General features: G+C 50.6%; 1 protein-coding gene across 1 annotated transcript in view; it reads right to left on the bottom strand.

Annotated features, from left to right (window-relative positions):
* CACNA1I (calcium voltage-gated channel subunit alpha1 I) overlaps positions 1–22,556 on the bottom strand; it is a 186,550-nt gene that overhangs the window by 92,410 nt on the left and 71,584 nt on the right. The window contains exons 4-5 of the mRNA XM_049885216.1: positions 22,198–22,331; positions 3,589–3,686 (exon numbers count right to left, since the gene is read on the bottom strand). Coding sequence (XP_049741173.1) covers positions 3,589–3,686; positions 22,198–22,331 — 232 coding nt within the window. The remainder of the gene's footprint in view (positions 1–3,588; positions 3,687–22,197; positions 22,332–22,556) is intronic.

Here is a 22,556-nt window from a genome sequence, read left to right as displayed (position 1 = left end):
GGCTGATACAAAGATGGAAGGATGCGGCCCATGTGAAGCACAGTGATGGGCTGGTAGCAAGCACTTGGTGAATTTTAGCCATTTATCATTATTATTATTATTAAATCTCTAGAGTGTGTGAGAAACTCACCTCCTGTCTCCTCCGAACATGCAGCCCCCTCTCCAGTCACTGCTCCTGGGAAACGCTCCCCCATTCCACCTCGGCACACACCAGCCCCTCTGCCAGGAACACCTTCCTCCCACCCCCCACATGCACTTGGTGAATGTCTTCCAAAACCAGCTTGATGTTGCCACCTCTGAGATGACGTCCCTGATGCTAAGCTCTTTATATGGCACTTCGTATTTATAAAACCATATAGAAATGGGTCTCATTGACCCCATTTCAGAACTGGGGAAACAGAGGCCCAGAGAGGAACACAGCTTGCCCAGGGTCCAAAGCAGTTAAGTGGAGCCACTGGGACTAGCACCTGGGGTTGTCAGTTCCAAGCAAAACTTTGGTTCCCTGTCCTATAGCCAGGGGCCTACACTGACCTTCCCCACAGCCTGTTCCCCTGACAAGTCACCCATTCCCTGGTGACTCTGGGCAGGGATGTGGCATCTGAGGACAAAGTTGTCCCTCCTGTAAAATGTGAGGGCTTGACAAATGGACAGTATTTGCCTCCCTGTCTGTGACCCCCTGGCCTGGGAGCACCTCATCCACCTCTCTGTCTGCCCTCCCCCAACCCCCCCACAGGCCCAGCTCACATAGAGGCAGGTTACTGCTGAAGCAGGGACTGTGAATAAGAGGGAGTTCTGGGGAGGGTGAGTGGCCCAGGCCAGGCTCAGTCCTCAGGGTCTGCCTCGAACTCCCTTCCACAGCCTGGGCCAGGGGTGTGCAGTGGCCAGGCACAGATGTGGGCCAGCTACTGCAGTGGCCTGGGCTGAGATAAGAGCGGCTTCGGTGGCTCAGGCCTTGGCAACAACTGTCCTAATTTCCTACTGGAGGAAAAAAAAAAAAAGCACTTGTCATAGTTAAATGGCTCAATGGGCTTTAGGGGGACTGCAGCAGTTTGAGAGGTGTATAAGCCAGGAGAGGCCAGGAGTTCGCTGGTGTCAGGAGGGGGCACATTTGGAAATAATCTAGCCCCATCTTACAGAGGCCCAGAGAGGGGCAGTGACTTATGAAAGGTCACACAGCAAGGAACCAGAACCTAGAACTCACAGTCTTGGGCTTCCTTCCTCCCTCCCCAGCCTTCCCCTCCAACTCAAAGGATGAGTGGCCAGGACAGGACCTGCAGGACATATTTTTACAAGGTTCTGTGAAGAGCACCATGACTCCCAGGTTCCCCATCTATCCTGGACCAAGCTGAGAACCACTCATCGAATGCTTTGTAGAAACTGAGGTCCAGAGACAGCAAGGAACTTCTGAGGTCACACAGTAGGTTCGTGGAGAGCTGAGACCACAGTTTGTGCCCCTGACAACCCAACTGGGTCTTTCTGGTTGATCATGTTGAGGCTTTGCAGCCTCCTCTGTATATTATAAACTGCAGCAGCCACCGCACTCCCCACAGCTTTACAATTAATAACACTATAATTGGACTTTGCCTCTTAACTCTCTAGCTTGCCATCTAGTGGTAAAGCTGCGAGCTACAGGCTATTGTTGAATGATTTCCAAGACAGGTGCTCTCAAGATAAATGGAAGGACTTTGAACATTTTGGGAAAATTTACCTAAGGAAAAAAAAGGAGGCAACCACTCCTTCTATAAAATGAGAGGGCTAGACAAATGGCCTTAAAAGGCTTCACCTGCTCTAACAGCTTAAATAACAGCTTAAGGCTCCTGTTATTAATTAAATTATTCATCAGTATGAATTTATCTTAAGGTTTCTTTCCAGGTGGAATGTTGTGCAGTTTCTAAAATGGGGGCGGAGGTGGGAGGGCTGCCATTGGTTATATTTTGGATCCCAGAGGGTTACTGCATCTCCTCCAACACTGTTGTTGACTGAGAGCGGGAGTCAGGCTCTGGAGTGGGAAACACACACCTCCAACCCAGGACCGCACTGGGCCTCCCAGAGGTGCTATTGGCAGAAGGAGGCCCCAGAGGAGAGACTCCCAGCTCCTCCTGGTCTTTCTGGGCCACTGGGCCTCCGTAATTGGAGCGTCCAGGAGCACAGGGAATGGTGGTGAAGGGTCAATCCCTGTCCTCTTGAGAACAGGCAGGCCGGTGCTGAGGGCGGTGCAGAGTGACCTCCACAGCCAAGCAGCGGCTTAATGAGCTCCTCACCCAGCGGGAGAGAGAAGGAAGAGGGGGTGGGGCAGGAGACACGCACCCACACACCCCTTCCTGTGTGCACACCCATGTGGTCTCTCGTGGACACCCTCAGATCCTCACACCCACACACACCCATGTCAGATGTCCAAACCCCACCCAGAGATACACATGTCCTGTGCCCAGAGCTTCCCCCCTCTTAGATTGTCTCTGGCTCAAAAGCCATGTCTCACTGGTCAGATCACATGACCCAATGGGAGGCTTAGGATATGGGGTCACGTATAGTTTTTTCCATCTGTAAAGTGACAATAGCTCCACCTCAAAAGAGATTGTGGAGATGAAAAGCCTTTGGAAACGACAATGCTGGGCACATGCCAGAGGTTGTTGTTATAAGATAACCTCTCTTAATACTCGCTGGGCGGATGGGTAGATGCATAGATGGGTAGTTGGATGGATGGGTAGGTGGATGGATGGATAGGCGAGTGGGTAAATGGACCTACAGGTGGATGGTTGAGTGAGTGGCTGGTGGGTGGATGGCTGAGTGGGTAAATAGATAGGTAAGTGGGTAGATGGACAAATGGACAGGTGGGCAAGTGGACAGATGGGTGAATGGGTAGTGGATGGATGTATGGGTGGATGGGTGAGTGGGTGGATGGACGTATGGGTGGATAGGTAAGTGGATGGATGGGTGGATGGATGAGTGGGTGGATAAATGGGAGAGTGGGTGGATGGACGTGTGGGTGGATGGGTGAGTGGGTGGATGGACACATGGGCAAGTTGGTAAGTGGATAGATGGGTGGATGTGTAAGTGGGTGGATAAATGTGAGAGGAGGTGGATAGACGTTGGATGGGTGAGTGGGTGGATGGACGTATGGGTGGATGGGTGAGTGGGTGGATGCACGTATGGGTGGATAGGTAGGTGTGTGGATGGGAAGCTAGAGTTCTAAGTCAGTTGGGACAAGTGCGAGGCCTGGGGACTCACACCCTAGTGGAATGCTCCATGATGCCCTCTCTCAAGCCAAGCAGCGTCTTTTCACACGTTCCCACCCTGGCAGCCTGTGAACTGTCCGCCAAGGAACCTTTTGTCCCTGAAAAGCCAGACTCCCCAGCATGTTGCGATCCGAGTTCTTTGGGAGCTCAGAGGCATCAGGGCCGTCTCCAGCATCTTCTTCCCAAATGCTCGGCCATGAGCTCCAAGGGAGCAAGCCCACATTGGTGGGCTGCCATAGGCTCCCCCATGCCCTGAAGAGGCACTTGAAGGTGTTAGTCAGTCTTTTTTGAGTGAATGAATGTGGGGTCAGCTGGGTGGGCCAGGAATGGGGAGCTGAGCAGGCAGACTCACTGGGCACACGGTTGATAGCTTTGAGGGGCCTCAGGACACGCACGGTGCGGATGGCCGACAGGTTGATGTTCTGAAGGTCCAGGGAGTACTCGACCATTCTGCAGAGAGAGGGGAAGAGAGACCAGTAAGGGACCTGGCAGGATGGGTGGCTGGGCCATGGGTGGTCCACAGCGGTCTCCAAGCACCCACAGAGTGCTTGGGAAAGGTAAGAAAAGGGGTCAGAATCCTGGCTCTGCCTCAGTCAGCATGTGACCTTGGGTTGTTCTCTCTGTCTCCTCCTCTGTAAAATGGAAGTGGTAGCATCTACCCCGTAGACTGCTGGGAAGATTCCAGGACACAAAGGGGGTTGGGAGGACGAACAAAGACGCCCAAGAAGAGGAGACTAAGTCCCAAGAAGAGGACACTGGGCATTCAGTCCCAGCATCAGGGGTTGTAATGCCCTCATTGCCCCAAACCCTCATGAGCCAGGGTTAGAAGCCCTGACTTATAGATGAGAAGACAAGGTTCAGAGAGGGGACATTGGGTGCCTCAGGTCACACAGTGGATGGGTAGAGGTGTAGAGCCAGGGTCACACCAGATCTAGCCCTCTCTCCCTGCTTCCCCAGCCTCCGAACTCCACCTGGGGCTCACGCCAGACCACATCTCCAGGGACCTGGCAGGCACACTGTACTTTGTGGTTTTTCCTCCCTGACCCCATTGACGGAAACCCTGGTGGTGTAGTGGTTAAGTGCTACGGCTGCTAACCATGATAAGGGTATGGTTGGAAACTCTACGGGGTAGTTCTACTCTGTCCTGTAGGGTTGCTATGAGTCAGAATTGACTCGACAGCACTGGGTTTGGTTTTTGGTTTTTGGACCCCTTTGACTGCAGGAACAGCCCACTCTCCTTCCTAGGCATGTCAGCTCCCCTCCATCACACCTGCCCAGCAAGCCCACTGCGGAGACGCCCAGGCTCCCGCCTCACTGGCTCCCTGCACTGCCTGCCTCCAGGCTTTGCTCATGCTGACCCTTCTGCCTGGCACACCCTTCCCTCATCTCTGGCCATGAAACCCTACCCACGCTTTAAGGCTCTGTGCAGATGCCCCTGGGGTCCTTGTGTCCATGATGCACTAGGCTAGTCTGGGTGCTACAGACCCAAGGATGACTCAACCCAGCTCCTAACCCCGAAGCACCAGTTGGGCAGAGGAGAGATTCAAAGCAGCCCTGGAGCCCTCCTCACTGCCCTAGTTCTCTTCCTTGGGGCCTCATCAAACAGATCCACCCCCTCATCCACATACACCCAGCCCTGAAGCTCTTTGGAGACAGTTTGCCTCCCCCAGAAAGTCTTCCCAGATCTCCCACAGGAGGCAAATCTCGAGGGTCCCACCTCTGTGGTTTCTTGTGCTCAGGTCAGATCCTACCATGCTCAATTGCTACTCCCCTCACCCCAAAAGACAGAACTCCGCAATCTGGGGGAGGTGCCAGGGCCTACAGCCCCAACCTGGCCCTGGGCGCCCTGCGGGCTAGAACCTTTCTCTCCCAGCCCCCCACCCCAAAGCCCCGACACTGCTGCCAGCTCCACCTGTCAACCACAGTCAGCAGGAAATGAAGGCTTTTCCTACAGACGGTGCAAACCTGTCCGATTGTTGTGAAGCTGCCCGCCCCCTCCCACTGCTTGCAGAGTAATTGAGCGAAAGCCCCTTTGCCTGGAATGCCTCCATCCATTCCCCGGCTCACTGAAGTGCAGGCTCAGCTCCTGTGGGCTTTCTCTCTGACACACACACACACACACACACACATTCACACACCTGCATACAGGCACGAGCACACACATCCTCATACATAGCACACTCCTACCGACCCCAAATTCAGATGAGGAGGAGTAACCAAAAAAGTGGCAGAGACCTAGAACTAGAGACAGAGGCCTGGGAGGCAAGGGTGGAGGAAGAGCAGGAGGGAGGGGAAGAGCCAGGGCAGCAGCTCGGAAGAGAGGGTGACGTGGGGGTGCGGGCCAGCGGCAGCGGGAGGGGGCAGCGAGGGAGCGGTCGGGTAAGGATTTTGCGCGTGGGTGAGCCAAATTGTCATTTTCATATTTTGTAGAAAGAGCTCTCCAGGCAGCCAGGGAGATGTGTGTGACGGAGGCGCAGCGGGGGTGGCACACACTGGCACACAAACAGGCGCTCCCACTGGCACACACGTCCCACAGGCCTAGGAGAGTCACCCCACGGCAGGCAGCCAGGCCCATCTACAGACAGCCCCTCCTCCCCACACCCTGCCCCATGCCCCACCCCCACCCCACCCAACTGTATCCTCTTCCACCAGCCCCTGGCAAGAGCTGAGTCGCCAGAGGCTCAGTTTATGCTTTGCTGGGTGCACTGGAGGTGGGGGTTCCAGGGCCACCCCAGACTGAACCTGGTCCTGCAAGAACCCAGCTCTGGCAAGGGGCACAGCGGCAGGGCTGGGGAAAGCTCAGGGCTGTCCACAGCAACCAGTGAGGGGGTGCTTCTAGGAGGAAAGAGCTGACTTCCGTCAAGGCTGACTTCCTGGGACAGAGAGAATGACGATGTCATTCACCAAGGCAGGGAGGCAGAGTTGTCTGAAGGTAGGTGTTATGGTGCTATGTCCTCCAAAAATACGTGCTGTAAATCCTAACCCCTATGCACGTGGATAGCAGGCCTAGTGGAGAAACATTCAAGTTCTCATCTGTTAACCAAAAGGTCAGGGTTCAAACCCACCAGCGGGAGAAGAGACCAGGAAAAGATTACAGCCTAGAAGGATAACAAAGATTACAGCCTACTGGGAAGCCTCATGAGCACAATTAAGTCAAGTTTCCTCATGAGCATAATTAAGTGTCCTGGAATTCCAGAACACTTTACTGTGCTCATGAGGAACCTTTACATAGATCAAGAGGCAGTTGTTCGGACAGAAGAAGGGGATATTGATGGGTTTAAAGTCAGGAAAGGTGTGGGTCAGGGTTGTATTCTTTCACCATACCTATTTAATCTGTATGCTGAACAAATAACCCGAGAAGCTGGACTATATGAAGAAGAACGGGGCATCAAGATTGGAGGAAGACTCATTAACAACCTGCGTTATGCAGATAACACAACCTTGCTTGCTGAAAGTGAAGAGGACTTGAAGCACTTACTGATGAAGATCAAAGACCACAGCCTTCAGTATGGATTACACCTCAACATAAAGAAAACAAAAATCCTCACAACTGGACCAATGAGCAACACCATGATAAACAGAGAAAAGATTGAAGTTGTCAAGGATTTCCTTTTACTTGGATCCACAATCAACGGCCATGCAAGCAGCTGTCAAGAAATCAAGAGACGCATTGCATTGGGCAAATCTGCTGCAAAGGACCTCTTCAAAGTGTTGAAGAGCAAAGATGTCACCCTGAAGACCAAGGTGCGCCTGACCCAAGCTGTGGTATATTCAATCACATCATATGCATGTGAAAGCTGGACAATGAATAAGGAAGACCGAAGAAGAATTGATGCCTTTGAACTGTGGTGTTGGCGAAGAATATTGAATATACCATGGACTGCCAAAAGAACAAACAAATCTGTCTTGGAAGAAGGGCGGCCAGAATGCTCCTTAGAGGCAAGGATGGCGAGACTGCGTCTTACATACTTTGGACATGTTGTCAGGATGGATCAGTCCCTGAAGAAGGACATCGTGCTTGGCAGAGTACAGGGTCAGCGGAAAAGAGGAAGACCCTCAACAGGGTGGATTGACACAGTGGCTGCAACAATGAGCTCAAGCATAACAACGATTGTAAGGATGGCACAGGACCGGGCAGTGTTTCATTCTGTTGTGCATAGGGTCGCTATGAGTCGGAACCGACTCGACGGCATCTAACATCAGCAACAACAGGAAGCCCTTTGGGGCAGTTTCTACTCTGTCACATGGGGTTGCTTTGAGCTGGAATCAGTTCAATGGAACACAACAACATACATGTGGATATAATCCCATCTGGGAATACAGTTTTCTTTGTCATGTTAATGAGGTTGTATGAATGTGTAGGGTGTGTCTTAAGCCAATCACTTTTGAAATACAAAATGAGCAGTTTAGACACGGGAGCAAGTACAGACAGGGGAAGGTAGATGCCAGGCCACATGAAGAACACTACGGAACCAAGGAACAGAACCTGAAAAGAGACAAGGGCCTTCTCCCAGAGCCCATACAGAGAGAAAGCCTTCCTCTAGAGCCGGCGCCTTGAATTTGGACTTCTAGCCTCCTAGATTTAACGAATCTCTGTTCATTCAAGCCGCCCACTATATTTCTGTTAAAGCAGCGCTAGGAACTAAGACAGCAGGACTGGAAGAAATGAATCCCTAAGCCAGCGCCTCCCTGTGCAGAGCCTGGACTCACTTGGGCTCAGATCTGGACACCGGTGAGGCAGGCAGCCTCAGAGCCCAACCCTTCTAAGAAACACCTGCCCTGGCTTATCCTCCTACACTGGGAAAAATAGGCTCCACGTTCTTCTTAAATTGTCCTTGACAAGATAACCACAGAATGGGCCATAGAGGGCCTCAACCCACCTCTGGATGGAGACTTAACATCCTAATGGAAGAGAGGCAACCTCTCCCTCCGCCCCAGAGAATTGAACCCTGCTCTAAAGAAAATACATCTCATCCCCAAGGTCTGAGCGCCTCCATGAAGGTCAATCCTGAATATTCACGATGAATTTACATTTCCTTGTCCGCTCTCTGTAAAAGCCCACCTCCTCAAGTTGCCTGCAAGCAGTCTTGGAGGCAACAGCCCTGATTGCTCCTTTCCTTGTCCAATGAAATAAAGGCATCTTTCTGATCTCCCACCTTGGCCTCTTGTTATTGGCTGTAACAAGTCATTCTGAGCAAAACCTGGGGTTTTCACCCGACAACACCAGCATGATCTTGAACAAGCCACTGCACCTCTGGGTCTCCATTTCCTGGGTAAAATCATGCCTACCTCAGTGTTCTTGTAGGTTACTAACCACTGATGCTAGGCACCTCACGAATCCCAGAGTTAGCACCATCTTGTGGATGAAAAACTGAGGCTCAGAGAGTTGAAGTGACTTGTCCAAAATCATATCACAAGCTCGTGGCAGAGGCTGGACTAGGAGGCCCACGCTCTTGACCGCTATACAATGGGAGAGGACGCGTTGGCGGCACATAGCACACTACACACCTGGCACAAGGCAGATGGCGCTCTTCACCTCTTCTTGTCTAACTATTGATATAACATAAAGACCTGACGCCATTTGAGGGACACCCCTAAAGGAAAACAGGTCGCAGCAATGGGCCTTTGTAGCTGACAGACTGTTAGAGTCCACCCCTCCATTCATCAATAACAGCCTGCTGGCCGCCATGCCAGGGGCCCTTCTAGCTGCCGAGGCCCCGCCTCATCCACTGGCTCAAGAAGCAGCAACAGGCTGGTCCCAGGAAAGGGGTGGCCACTGATGGGACAAGGGCAGGCACCCAACCACAGGCAGTCTTGTGGGAGAGGCTCAACAAATACGAACAAAAGTCATAGGCTGTAAGCCATATAGGCTCCCTCTGTGCCTGGCGTGGAGGGAAGGAAAGGAGTGGGTCTGTGGGAGCAAGACGGGAACGGGGGAATAGAGACAATGTGGGAAGCGTGACCCGTTCGCATGCCATGAAGTTTGACAATAGACATAGATGCTTAATAGATGGATAGATGGATGGGTAGAGAATTCAAATTATTTACCTGTGTTAACCCATTTGAGCCTCCCCACATTCTATGGGAGACTCTTAGGACCACCTCCTGCCTGGTCCCTGACTCCCCTGGCCTACCTGCCACTCAGGTTCCATCTTCCCTCTTCAGGGTAACCTATAGATCCTAGTCTGAGACTATTGTTTTTTATAATATTTTATTGTGTTTTTGATGAAAGTTTACACAGCAAGTTAGGTTCCCATTTGGCAATTTCCACACAACTGATCAATGACTTTAGTTATATTCTTCACATTGGGTCAACGTTCTCTTTAATTGCATTCTGGTTGTTTCATTTCCAGTACTCTAGTTTCCCTGCCCCCTTATCTTCTCATTTTTGCTTTGGATTAAATGTTGACCTTTCAGACTCATACAGATGATTTGTTTGTTTGTTTGTTTTTTGAGTAGAGCACAGGTCTAATTGGTAATATCCTTTATTTTTGTGTGTCACTCTGCTTTTCTGCTAAATGATGACCTCAGGAATAGTTTTGGTTGAAGGTTTAAAGAGCATCTCAGGGCAATAGTCTCATCGAGTCTTCTGGTGAGACCATTGGTTCTTAATTAAGTGAGCACCACCAACCATGGCCCCACGCCCAGGATAGGATGTCCTTCTGTAACAAGGGACAAGAAGGAAACTTCCACAAATACCCTGCCTCTCTCTTCACTCTGATCCTTAAGGTCACATCCTCCCTCAAGCCTCTTCTCACTCCCTCTCTGGACCACAAGGCAGAACTCACCCCTCTCTGCTCTGGCTCCTTCCACACCCTGTTCATACCTCTCTCCCATTGGGGTCCTCCCAAAGCAGACCCTGAACCAAGGACTCTGGAGCATAGTTTATTTGGGGGGATGATCCCAGAAAGCACAGTGAGGGAGGTGGAAAGTGACAAAAGTCAAGGAAAAGCTGCTAAGGAGCAGATTACCACTGTGGGCAACTGGGGCACAATCCCACGGGGGGACACTCTGAGAGACTGTGTGGAGCATACCATAGAATTGGACCACCAGAGGGTGGGAGGCTGAGGCATTAGCCACTGGCTCCCTCTCCCACTGGTTGAGGGACAGCTCCCCAAGGTGCTGGAGAAAGCCCCCGGGCAGAGGAGACAGGTGGGAGGCTGTCTGTGTACAGAGAACTGTCTGCAGGGCAGGAGATACTTGGATGGCATGAGGGAATGTGGGCCAGGATACCAACAGCACTGGCCAATACAGTGCCCCCTATAGGGCACTGTTGGGCACTGCATTTGCACCTCTCTCCTCCAAAGGCCTCATCTTACTCCTTCACACACCCCCAGCAGCAAGCCTGGCATCTGATACACAGTAACCACTCAGGAAAATATTTAGCATGGCTAAGGCATCCCATTTTTTGCTGAAGGCCACCTGTGATGGAAGAAACTATCTTCTTCACACTTCCTCCTCTTCCCACCCTGGATGACAGCTGTGGGAGCTGGGTCCCCCATCCTCTGAGAGAAGGTGAGGGAGGGGCTGTTCTGTGGGTGACTAACCACTAGGCTGACTTCCCTCAAGCCCCGAATAAGACATCACTTGCGAGAGTGAGAAATTAATCCCTAATTACACACTTACTTTATCACACAGTTTCAGCGCTAAAAGTCTTTAAAAAAAAAAAAAAAATCAACAAAAACTTCCACTACCTCCTGCCAGCTCCGAGCGCCTAATTAGGTAAGTAATTTTGCCTTAAAGTGAGCACTTCTGTCCTGAAATCACCCCAGGAGGAGTGCTGAACCTAGTTCCTGGACTGTCATCTGGGGAGAGGGGCCTGAGAGCTCCGTGGCGGCCATCCTGGGGTAGGCGCTGTGCCAGGGCTGCATAGGAGGGTGGCCATTGACTCTTCAGGGCATACCCCCACTTATTCCAGCCAAGGAGCTTCTCCTCCCCACCTCCAGTCCCCCTGGCTCCCAGGAGAGGGCCAGAGACCCAGGTATGTTCAACCTGGGAACGTCATACCCCTAGGTGCCATGATTGGTCCAGGATGACCATGTGACTCCAGGTGGGCCAGTGAGGGGCAGCCCAGCCATTAAGCTGAGACTGCTGGGAAAATGATGCTGTCTCGTTGAGCCGCTGCCCAGAAACCTGGAGGCCCTGGTAGCCATGTTGTCTCCGCTGTGGCCTCAGACTTTTGCCAACATACAGGAAGGCCAAGATAAAAGCTGCAGAGACAGGATCCTGACCATATGGTTGGAGCACCTGCCTCTAGCTGAACCCAAATCCCAGCTCTGTTCTCTGTTCTTTTCAGTTATATGAGCCAACCCACCACCTTTGTGGCTTGGGGGCCATTCGAATTGAGTTTTTGTCATTTGCGACTCAGCGGCCTGGCTGGTTCTGAAGGATTTCCTGAGCACTTCCTATGTGCCAGGCACTTTACACATCTATCCTCAGCATGGGCGGATTACCCAACAGGTAAGGTAAGCTCTCTGCTTACCCTGCTTACCAGATCATCTGTAGTGAACAATTTCACTTTTTTTCACCACATCAAAGATTCTGCTTCTCTAGGTAAGGCTGACATCTGTCTCCCTACCAATCTCACAGCACCTTCTTACAGAATCAAAGCCTCTTCTCAAAGTTACAGTCCCAGACAGGGGCGGATGACCAGTAAGCAAGGTAAGCACAGGTTTACTTGTGCTTACTTACTAGTATGTAGTGAACAATTTCACATGTGTTGCACCACATCTTTAATGTGAAATTGTTCACTACAGATTAGTAAGTAAGCACAAGTAAGCCTGTGCTTACCTTGCTTATTGGGTCATCTGCCCCTGATCTTCAGATAATCTTCCCACAGTAGAATCATGATATCTGCTGCTGCTGGGGAAAGTGAGGCTCAGAAAGATTACGCAATTTGCCCAAGTCACACAGCCAGGTAGTGGGGGATGCAGGAGTTCTGTGTGATCTACTCCCCTACTCCCAACCCATCAGCCCTCAGCAAGGCAAGGAGCAGGCCAGGCCACCTTCTATCTTGTAAGCACCCCCTTCAGCTGCAACATAAAATCAAGGCCAGCATCCCTGGGGGGCAGTGTTGTCCAATGATTAGAGCATGGCACCAGCCTGCCTGGGTTCCAATCCCAACTCAGCTGCTTACATGCTGTGTGATCTTGGGCAAGTCACTAAACCAACTTCACAGGGGTGTGGACAGGATTAAATGTTCACATACACAGTCAGCGCTTAGAACACTGGTACAAGTAAGCGCTAAAGAAGCGTGAGCTATTATTAAACCAGAGCCTCCTCTGCTGCCTCAGTTCACATGCGCCCAGGAATCACGTGAGGACTGTTTAACCCTTTCTTGGATCCCACCACCTCCCAGAAAAAACCAGGCAGTAAGGCCTCCAGAAGCTTACCACGGCCCCCTCGCGGCCCTCATCTCCTAGCACTGCCCACGACTTGCCCCACCTCCAGGAACACCAGGCATCTCCAGTTCCCAGGATGCACCGGGCTGTTTCTGCCCTACCTGCCTTTGCATTCACCAGTCGGCATGCATTTCTACAGATCCAGGCCCCCGCCCCTGGGCAGAGTGGCTTTCTCTGCCTTGTGTCCACTGTGCCCCCACCAGGGCACCTCTGGCTCTGAGACATACCCTGTACAAGCCCCCATTCCTCCAGGCAGAGGCTGGCTCAGAGCCCCAGCTCAGTCCCCAGCACCAAGCCCAGGGCCTGGCTTAGAGGCAGGCACCCCATCTGAGCTTGTCAAATAAATAACTTGAGGGACAAGATCAGCTTAGAGATGACAAGAAGCAACATAAAATGACTGAGATTCACCGTCTTTCCAGGAAATACCCCGCCCAGGAGATGATTTCTATGTGGTGCCGATAAAAATAGGGTGTTTCCTCAATCTTTGCAAGGGGCCCACGGGGGCCTTCTTAAAATGTAATTTAAGATGTAGCTAATGGAAAAAGGGAAGCTGAGATTCTGGAAACTGCAGATCAGCTGTCAGGAGGCAGTTGCGATGACTCATGCTTGTGTTGGTTGGTAACCAGATCGCCAGCCTTTGCCAACGGATGTCCCGGCACCGAGCACGTAGTAGGTGTTCAAGGGAGGAGAGAGGGAGAAAGGAAGGAAATTGTGGAAAGAAAGAATTAAGGAGTAATGATAGTAAAACTTGACCTTGGCCAGCAATTTATAATTTATGAATCATTTTCACCCAGGGATCTTCACACAAATCTTAGGAGGCCAGAAGGACAAAGGTTACTAGGCCCATCTGACTGATAAACTGACACTTAGACTCCAGCTCAGGGCATGTTCAGAGTGAACGCGGAGCTTGAAGGAAGAACCCCTAGTGGACCACAAAGTCAAAGAAAGGGCTTCATAGACTCCAAACCAAAACACCACACCAGTTGCCATCCAACTCATGGCGACCTCATGTGTGTCAGAGTAGAAGTGTGCTCCATAGGGTTGTCAGCGGTTAATTTTTTCAGAAGTAGATTGCCAGGTCTTTCTTTTGTGGCTATCTCTGGGTGGACTCGAATCTCCGACCTTTCAGTTAGAAGCTGAGCGTGTTAACTGTTTGCATCACCCAGGAAACAAACCCCAGGCAGGTAGAAATGGTAAAGCTCTGGGAACCTCAGTGGCAGAAGACCCTGAACCTCCTCTACAAGCCTCCATTCAGGTGACTCCACTCCAATGACTATTTCTGGGTAGGGTTGCTAAATAAAATACAGGACGCCCAGATAAGTTTGAATTTCAGATAAATAATGAATAGTTTTACAGTATAAACTTACCTCAAATATTGCATGGCATATGCTAAAAAATTATTTGTTGTCTATCTGAAATCCAAATTTACGAGGTATCTTGTATTTTTATTTGCTAAATCTGGCAACCCTATCTCTGGGTCCTTGTGGTGCAATGGCTCACTTTTGTGTGGCCTTTCTCATCATGGTCTTATAACCCATCACTTGGGTGGGACTGTACAAATAAGGTAATTGTGGCCCACCAAGGGGATTGGTCAGTTTTGCCATCCCACCGGGTTTAAAATGAGCCATCCCAGAGGTGGGAAAAGAGCTCACCACCACCAAGGACAAAGAGCCAAGAGGAGTATGTCCTTTTGGACCCAGGATCCCTGCACTGAGAAGCTCCTGAAATCAGAAGACCAGGAGAAAGAGCTGTAACATGGAAGATGGCCAGAAGCAGAGGCAGAGAAGCGGTAGCAGCAGAGGCAGTAGAACCAGGAGACCAGCAGGAGACAGCGCGGCCCACAGAGTGAGAAAGCTGAGTGTCTTCAGGCAGGAGGCTTGCTGGTGGAGTAGGGTGCCTCTGGGCACTTGGTGGAGCTAGGTTTACCAACCCATAGAGCTAGAGCTGAGCACCTTCAGGCCGAGGCTTACTGGTGGAGTGGGGTGTCTCAGGGCACTTATTGGCAGAGCTAATATAGCTTTGGGACACTTGCCTGAGCAGGGCAAAGGCTGAGGGCCAGAGCGGCATGCCTGTGAGCACAGCTAAGAGGCTGTCCTGATGGAAAAACTGTATCCTGATAATTCCCCAAACTGAATTATAACCTGTCACTTCCCTAATAATCCCCATAATTGGGAGTATTGTCTGTGAGTTCTGTGTGGCCAATTGCAATGAATTATCAAACTCAGCAGAGAAGTAGAGAGTGCCGCGGGAGGAACCATTGGCATCAGAATTGGTAAAGATGACGGAAAGAGGAGTCACATCGGACCTCTGCCTCATAGGGATCAGCCTCGGGCTGTTGATACTGATCCTCTTTCCTCTTTGTGAAGTTAGAGGAGGTCAGACACCTCCCGGACACCATTTTTACGGTCCCTTCAGTCAGGTTTCTTGACTGGCCCCTGTAATGGGTTGAAGGGTGGCCCTCCAAAAGATATGTCTACCTGGAACCTGTGAATGTGACCTCATTTGGGGAAAAGGTCTTTGCAGATGGAATTAAGTTAGGGATCTCGAGATGAGATCATCCTGGATTATCCAGATGCACCCTAAATCCATTGACAAGTGTTCTTATAAAAAGAGAAGACACAGAAAAGGTGATGTGAAGATGGAAGCAAAGATCGAAGTGATGCACCAACAAGTCAAGGAACAAAAAGGCATGAAAGAGGTTCTCCCTCAGAGCCTCCAGAAGGAACCAACCCTGTTTGGATACACCCAGCACAGGAGAGGCGCTCAGTAAACATTTCATCATCGTAGCAATCCATGGGTTCATGCTGCCCCACCGCCCTTCTCAGCTTGGGGTAACAGCCATAGATTTTTCAGGGATCCACTCTTCTCCATTCTCAGGCCACATGGTATAGGTGGGGCCCATCTCACACCCAAAGGCAGGGATGGGCTTGACCAAGGTCTGGCCAATCAGAGCTCTGTCTCACTTTGGCCACAGTGATTGGCTTGGGGATGAGCATGTGACCAAAGCCAGCCAATACACACCAAGGAGGCTCAATTTAAGGACTCCATGGAATGGCCAGGAAAAGAAAGTCTTTGTAGTGAACTGGTGGGATTAAGCTATAAACTCGAAGCTGCCCACAGTCAACTTGCCACCTGAGAGGAAAGCTGCCAGTGATGGTGGTCAGCACAGATGAAGGATCAGCTGAGCTGTGTGCCTTTCTAGGCACACAGTCTGGTGACATCTTTCAAGATTCTGCATGGAGCAAACCCTGAAGCCAGAGACCCCTCAGCTTTTCAGATAAACTCCCTTAAACCAGGTCGAGTGAGTTCTTGTACCATATAACTAAGGGAGTTTTGTCTGACTCGCCACACTGTGTCCTAGGATCTCTGGTGACACTCCCCCATCCTCAGCTATGGTGGCTACCACTCTGTTTCCATGGAAATAGGCCTAAACAGGGCCCATAACCCTCTCTCCCATATATGCAAATGAAAAAAAAAATCCACACCAAGGTTCCCACCCAATAGTCAGCTCAGCTTAAAGAAAATGGCTTCAGATACCCTCTCCCCCAGCTCTGTGGTGCCTTGACACAGGGATAGGAAACAAACATTCCATTGACCTCCCCTGTGCCAGGTCAGCCCAGGGCCAGGCTCTGGAGGACTCCAGGATGATGACTCAGAGATATCCTGCTCTCAGAACCCCCAGTCCTCGGGGAAGACTGGCCTGTAGAGTCTAGGATGGATAAATCAGGGAGTAAAGTCAGTGACAGGCCTGGGGGGTGCCAGGCATTGACCTTTGCATGGCTTGCACTAGTTGGTATTTGATTTAGATTTCTCAACAGATCATGGGCCCTGCCCCGTCAGCCCAGTCAGAGCTCTGGAGATTCTGGCCACAACTTGGAATGTGGTAAGGCCACAGCTTTGGCAAAGGGCAGACAAAGAAGCTGAGCCTGAGAGAGAGGAATGTGGCAGAGTCAGAGCTGCCCACCCAGTGTGTATTCTCCCTCCTCTGATTGTTTTCAGCTTTCCTAGACTCCCTTGCAGCTAAGGTTGGCCACAAGACCCAGTTCTGGCCAAGTATGCTGGGACAGGAGAGGGTTCTGGGAAAGAAAATGTTGCCTTCCTGATCCAAGCGGACAAGCATGGTTGCATTGCCACCTTTCTTCACACGTTCTTCCTGCTGTCGATGCAGACATGATGTCCACGGCTTCAGCAGCCACCTGTGACCATAAAAGAAAGACCTAGAAAATCACAAGGATGTTGGTCCCCACATCACAAAGCCATTGCCAGTAACTGAAGACCTTGGAACTTTACATTATGTTAGAGAAGAAAACAAACACACTGTTGGCTAGGTTTTCTGTTACTTGCAGCCCAAAGCATTCCTGACAAATATAACCAGCAAGTCACAGAGAATCAGGACCCAATCCCAGCTCATGGAGCCAAACTCCCCGGGTTCAATTCCTGGCTCTATGCCTTCCTTACCAGCCTTATGACTTAGGCAAGTCACCGTGCCTCACCTGTGAAATGGAACTGACCATAGTTCCTCCCTCGCAGAGCTAGTCTGAAGAGTAAACAAGGTAACACTCAGCATCAGGCACAAGGTGAGTACTCAACAGTCAATGTCCTTATTTTTATCACACCCCTGGATGGTACCTGAGAGGATTCAATTCCCTTTGCTTTTTAAAGTCCCACTGATGGGGCACTTTGGACAAAAGCAACTCTCGGTAAGACCACAGAAGGGACGTGCCTGCCTAAGCTTTTTAGAAAGCTCTAGTCCAGGGCTGAGGAAGAATTCTTATTGACTTTTTGCTTCCCAAGAGCCTGTAAGAGTCGGGGTGGCAAGCTCTCCCTGCACTCACTCAGGAGAAGATATTTCCAGGGTATAATAAATCCTGATCCAACCTCTCCTTCCCACCCCGAGGGCCAACATGCTCTGTTACAGATGTTACTGCTATTTTTATTAATATTAATGGTCGTAAAAACCCTTTGTGAAGTCCCCACTGTTCTGTTCTGTTCACTTGTCAGGAGAATTTATCTGATCCTGATACAGCTGCAGAGATGGAGCCCCTCCCCATACTTCTCCCCCCCCTGCTGCGATGCCCGAAACTGGGAGTCTCAGTCGCCACCTTGAAGCACCCCCCTGACGGGCTGCTGGGAAGTAACATGAACCAGTTTCTCCAAGAGTGGCCCACAGACCATCTGCATCAGGGCCACCTGAGCGCTGTTTTAAGTGCAGGTTCTTAAGCCCTGCTCACACCTGCTAGGTCTGGATCCTGGGTGAAGCCCAGGAATCTGCACTTTAGCATGTGCCCCAGTGACCCTGTTGCTCCTGGAAGTTTGAGAAGAACAGAGCACGCGTGCAAGGCCGTGCAGGGCAGTGCAGGGGTGTGAGGAGTGGGGAGCTTGTGTGTTACCTATCTGCTTACACTCCTCAGCTGCTGCAGGAGCCATGGCCGTCCGAAGCTTGAAGGGCTTTCCTTTCCCTGTTCCCATCAAAGGTGGGGCCCATGCTAGCCACGGCCTTGGCCAGGTTCTGGCTCAACCTCATTCTGGGTGGTCCCAGCAGCCCGGCCATCCAGTCCTGGTTTACCTCAAAGACCAGGCATCAGAATCCTTGGAGAAGCTTTTAGCGGAAGTGCCCAGGCCCCTCCCCACAGCTAGCAATGCCAGGCCAACCTCATTTCACTGTTTTAGTTGGGGGAGGAGGTAGAATTACCTGCATGAAGCACCAAGTATAAACAAAGGCTATCTCAAGTTTAACAGGGATATAATTGAATATTTCATGACCCCCTAATGGACAAAGGCAGAAAATGTAGCTTAAATGATAAGATACGGAGGTGGGTTCAACTATACACAAAAAGAAACAATTACCAAGGCTTTGTTACACTGGCAGAGAGTCTCTAGCAAGGTGCCACAGGGTTCTCTGTCCTGGGCTGATCAAGCACAGGAAGTAAATGTAGTGAGAGACCGAATCAGGATGCCAAGAAGTCACTGCAGTATGAAATCAGTAGGGATAAATACACTGCTTGGTGTTAGGGATCAGAAATCAGCTGCGGTTACTTCCACAGTGGGAGAGACCAGGCTTGGGGGGTGAGCACGGCCTGGAGGCGGCAGGACGCACAGCCAGTCCGCAGGTCACCACAGCTCTGCACAGCCCTGGGGTGTGGGAGGCACATCCCCAACTCAGCCCCGTCGGGAGGTTGGGGCCCTGTTCCCTACAATATTGCAAGAGGGACCGTGACAGCCGGAATGGAGTCCAGTGGGGGTAGACTCTGGGAATGCTGTCCTTTGAGAAATCTTGGGGGGTGCCGGGGACATTTCACCTGAAGAAGGGAAGCCTGAGGGACAAAAAGAGCCACCTTTCAACTTCTAAAGGGCTGTTGTGTGTCAGTGACGCCCCTCCGGGCAGCCTCCAGGCCCTGCGTGATCAGGCCCCTGCCCACCTCTCTGGCCTCATCGCTCAGCACCCAGCCCTGAGATCCCTGGGCTCCAGCACCACCTCACCACCCCCCCCCCCCCCCCACTCTGCCATCCATCCCTCAAACGCCCGTCTCAGGCATGGTGTTCCCTCTACCTGGGACATCCTTCCCCCACGCTATGCCCGGTCAGCTCTTACTCAACCTTCCTCGGGGAAGTGTTCACTGACCGCCCCCCCAACTAAATCAGGCCCCTACTCCATGCCTTCTTTACTTCTTTGTGACAGCTTTGATCCCCATTTGGAATTTATTTGGGGTTATCTGTTTTATATCTGTGTTTTATTTCTGTGAGCTGCATGAGATCATGGACGGTGTCTGTCTCATTCTTCCTCATGTCCCACGGTCCAGCACAATGCCTGGCATGTAGTAGGTGCTTAATAAGTGTTGATTTAGTGAATGAATGAGTAGATGAACGGTACCATCAGGTGGGAGTTACAGTAAGACAAATTTCACCTCAGTGAAAGAAAGAACTTTCTAGAAAGTTATTGTCATTAGTTGCCTTAGTCAGCTTTGACTCACGGCAACCTTACGTATAACAGAAGGAAATGTTGTCTGTTCCTGTGCCATGTTCATGATCGTTGGTATATTTGAGCCCATTGTTGTGCCTCTCTCATGGAGGGTATCCCTCGCTTTCGCTGACCCTCTACTTTACCAAACACGACGTCCTTTTAGACCGTCCCAGTCTGAGATTGGCTGCCTTGTGAAGTAGTGAGTTCCCTGCAGTGGCAGCATGCGAGCAGGGGGCTGGCCTCTGGGTCCCAGCTAAGCCTGCCGAGATAATTATACTCCATGTGAAGCTGAAGGCTGTGACCTCTAAGGAACCTTCCAGCTCGGAGCTTCTATGTCTCCCTCCACAGCTTGAGGAAGGAGCCAGTAATTTGGGGAAGGGGAGGGGCAGGAAGGGAGAAAACATCCTCAGATGTCAGGCCTGTTACTCGGGAAACGGAACATTTATAGCACCGAGTTGGGTGGGACTACAGGGAGCAGGCGGGCAGCTCTGGGGATGGGTCCCGGTGAAAACGAGACTGGAGGTTTGGGCTCTCCAGCAACGTCCTGCCCTCCCCGCCCATGCCATCTCAGTCACTTCCTGTTCTAGGCACAAAGAACTGGGAGGACCTTGAAGATAGGGTAGGTCTGGTTCACCTGGGCCCCCTGCAACCAGCACAGGGCTGGGCACATGAGTGTTCATGACTCTAGTAAAAAACTCTCCATTGAACCTGACCTCCAGCCAGGACCGGCTACGTCATGTGCAGAGCCCAGTGCAAAAGCAAAATGAAAATGCAGCATCCCTTGTTCGTAAATTATTAAGAATTTCAAAAAGGTGACCACAGAGCATTAAACCAAGCGTGGGACCCTTCTCAGTGCAGGACTGTGCACCTGCACGTATTGTATCCTCCTGAGGCCGGCCCTGCCCTAGCCCCCTTTCCCAGGAGGATGCCAGCCCGTAGACCCACTCCATCCCACCCCCTTGCCAAGGACCAAGAGAAGCTATCACCCTGAGACCTCGCCATGCTGGGAAGCCAGGCTGGCTCCTGACTCCGTTCAGCTTAGCTCTTCATTTTCTTTATTTGTAAATATGAGCAGACTGCGGGGAATCACGGAGCAATAGAGGAGACACCTCGAGTCAAAAGGGCAGGTGGGGGCGTCCATGGGAGGCAGCGAGCGGAGCCAGCAGAACAAACGTCTGCTCGGAAACAGGAGTTAGGAAAAATTACCCTAGAACTTGGAAATAAGGCAGAGAGGGCAGTGTTTCTTGCCATGTTATTTGGAGCATTATTTAACAGACCCATTTTAGGATTATTTCATTATCTAGGGGAAGGTACCTCTATTTGACTCACTGTTTACTATTAATTAAAGGTCCAGACGTGTAAAACTACATGTAAACGTGTAGACTTTTGACTGGGGGAAATTACTGTCCCATAGAAAAGATAACCCCAAAGGTTATAGTTTATTACCCTATAGGTCATTAACCAGTCTTGATTCCAACCCAGCTATCATAGTTCCATTTCTTTCTCCAATACTTTTTGTCCTAATTCTGCTGATTACTATCCTGCTGGTTTGTCATTAACAGGTTGAATAAATCTGTGATATGTTTGCTCATTCTAGATTTGTGCCAGGTTCATTTTCTTTTTTAACTTTTTTGAAAAGGATATCTTGACACGTTACTTCAGGAATCAGCAAAGACTTTTAAGAAATCTAATGAGTATTCACAGAGACCCTGAATGGTGCAAACAGTTACCGCACTCAGCTGCTAACCGAAAGGTTGAAAGTTCAAGTCCACCGAGAGACACCACAGAAGAAAGGCCTGGCGATCTACGTCTGAAAAATCAGAATTGAAAACCGGACGGCCAAACAATAATTTAGTTTAACTAGTAAAAAATGCCCATCTTGAGCATTATGCTCTTTTAAGAACTATCTATATGGGATCAAAGTGACAAGAGGAACCAGAAAGATGAGATAGCAACCTTAGGGAGTAGTGAGTTTATGTTAATGGAGGAGGAACGGCTCAGAAAAGGAGGGTGAGAATGGTTGCACAACTCGAAGAAGGTAATCAATGTCACTGAATCGTACACGTAGAAATGGTTGATTTGGTGTACATTTTCAACGACAACAAAATAAAATGAATTAATTTTTTTAAAAAAAGGTCACAAAAGAAAACCCTACAGAGCACAGTTCTACTCTGACACACATGGGTTGCCATGAGTCAGAGCTGCCTTGGCAACAACCAGCATCTCATTTAATAATAACAACTAACATTTATTGGGTGCTCATTTTGATGCAGGTACTATTATTATTTCCATTTTACAGATGAGGACACTGAGGCTTAGAGAGGTTAAATGACTTTCCTGAGATCATATAGTTAATGCAAAACGGACCCATTATCAGCTGACAGTGCAGGAGAACACATGACATACCAAAGAGGGAAGGAAAGAATGTCTGTCTGTCCAGACCATGTAGCAAAGGGACATCATTTCTCCCACCCCAGTGGTCCAGAGGGCCCCACACACTACCACAGAGCTCGATCATTGTAACCAAGAAGTCCGTGGATTATTTAAATGATGTCTGGAGTGTACACAGGCTGGAACTTGTCTGATGTGGACCACCTACCCTGCCATGACAATGAAGAAATCCAGGCGGTTCCATGTGTCCCCAAGGTAGCACTTCTTGCCAAAAATGCCGAGGGCCACCATCTTGAGCACCATCTCCATGGCAAAGAAGATGAAAATGAAGTCATCAAAGACCTGCAGGAAAGGGCAGGAAGAAGGCAAGAGGAAAGGGATAGTGTGAGGTTCCCGAGCAAGACCCGAGGGTCGGAGCCATGGGGTGGGGTAGGGACATGGGCATTAGGCAAGGAGCCTGGAAAGGACCCGGAAACTCCCTCTCATGGCAGGAAGAGAACTTCAGAGATCCTGGTCCAATGCACTCATTCCACAGATGAGGAGACTGAGGCCCAGAGAGGGGAACAA

Source organism: Elephas maximus, chromosome 4 (genome assembly GCF_024166365.1).
Source record: "Elephas maximus indicus isolate mEleMax1 chromosome 4, mEleMax1 primary haplotype, whole genome shotgun sequence".
NCBI classification, from domain to species: Eukaryota; Metazoa; Chordata; class Mammalia; order Proboscidea; family Elephantidae; genus Elephas; species Elephas maximus.
Note: the sequence above shows the minus strand (reverse complement) of the source record. Positions and strands in the feature narration are given on the sequence as shown.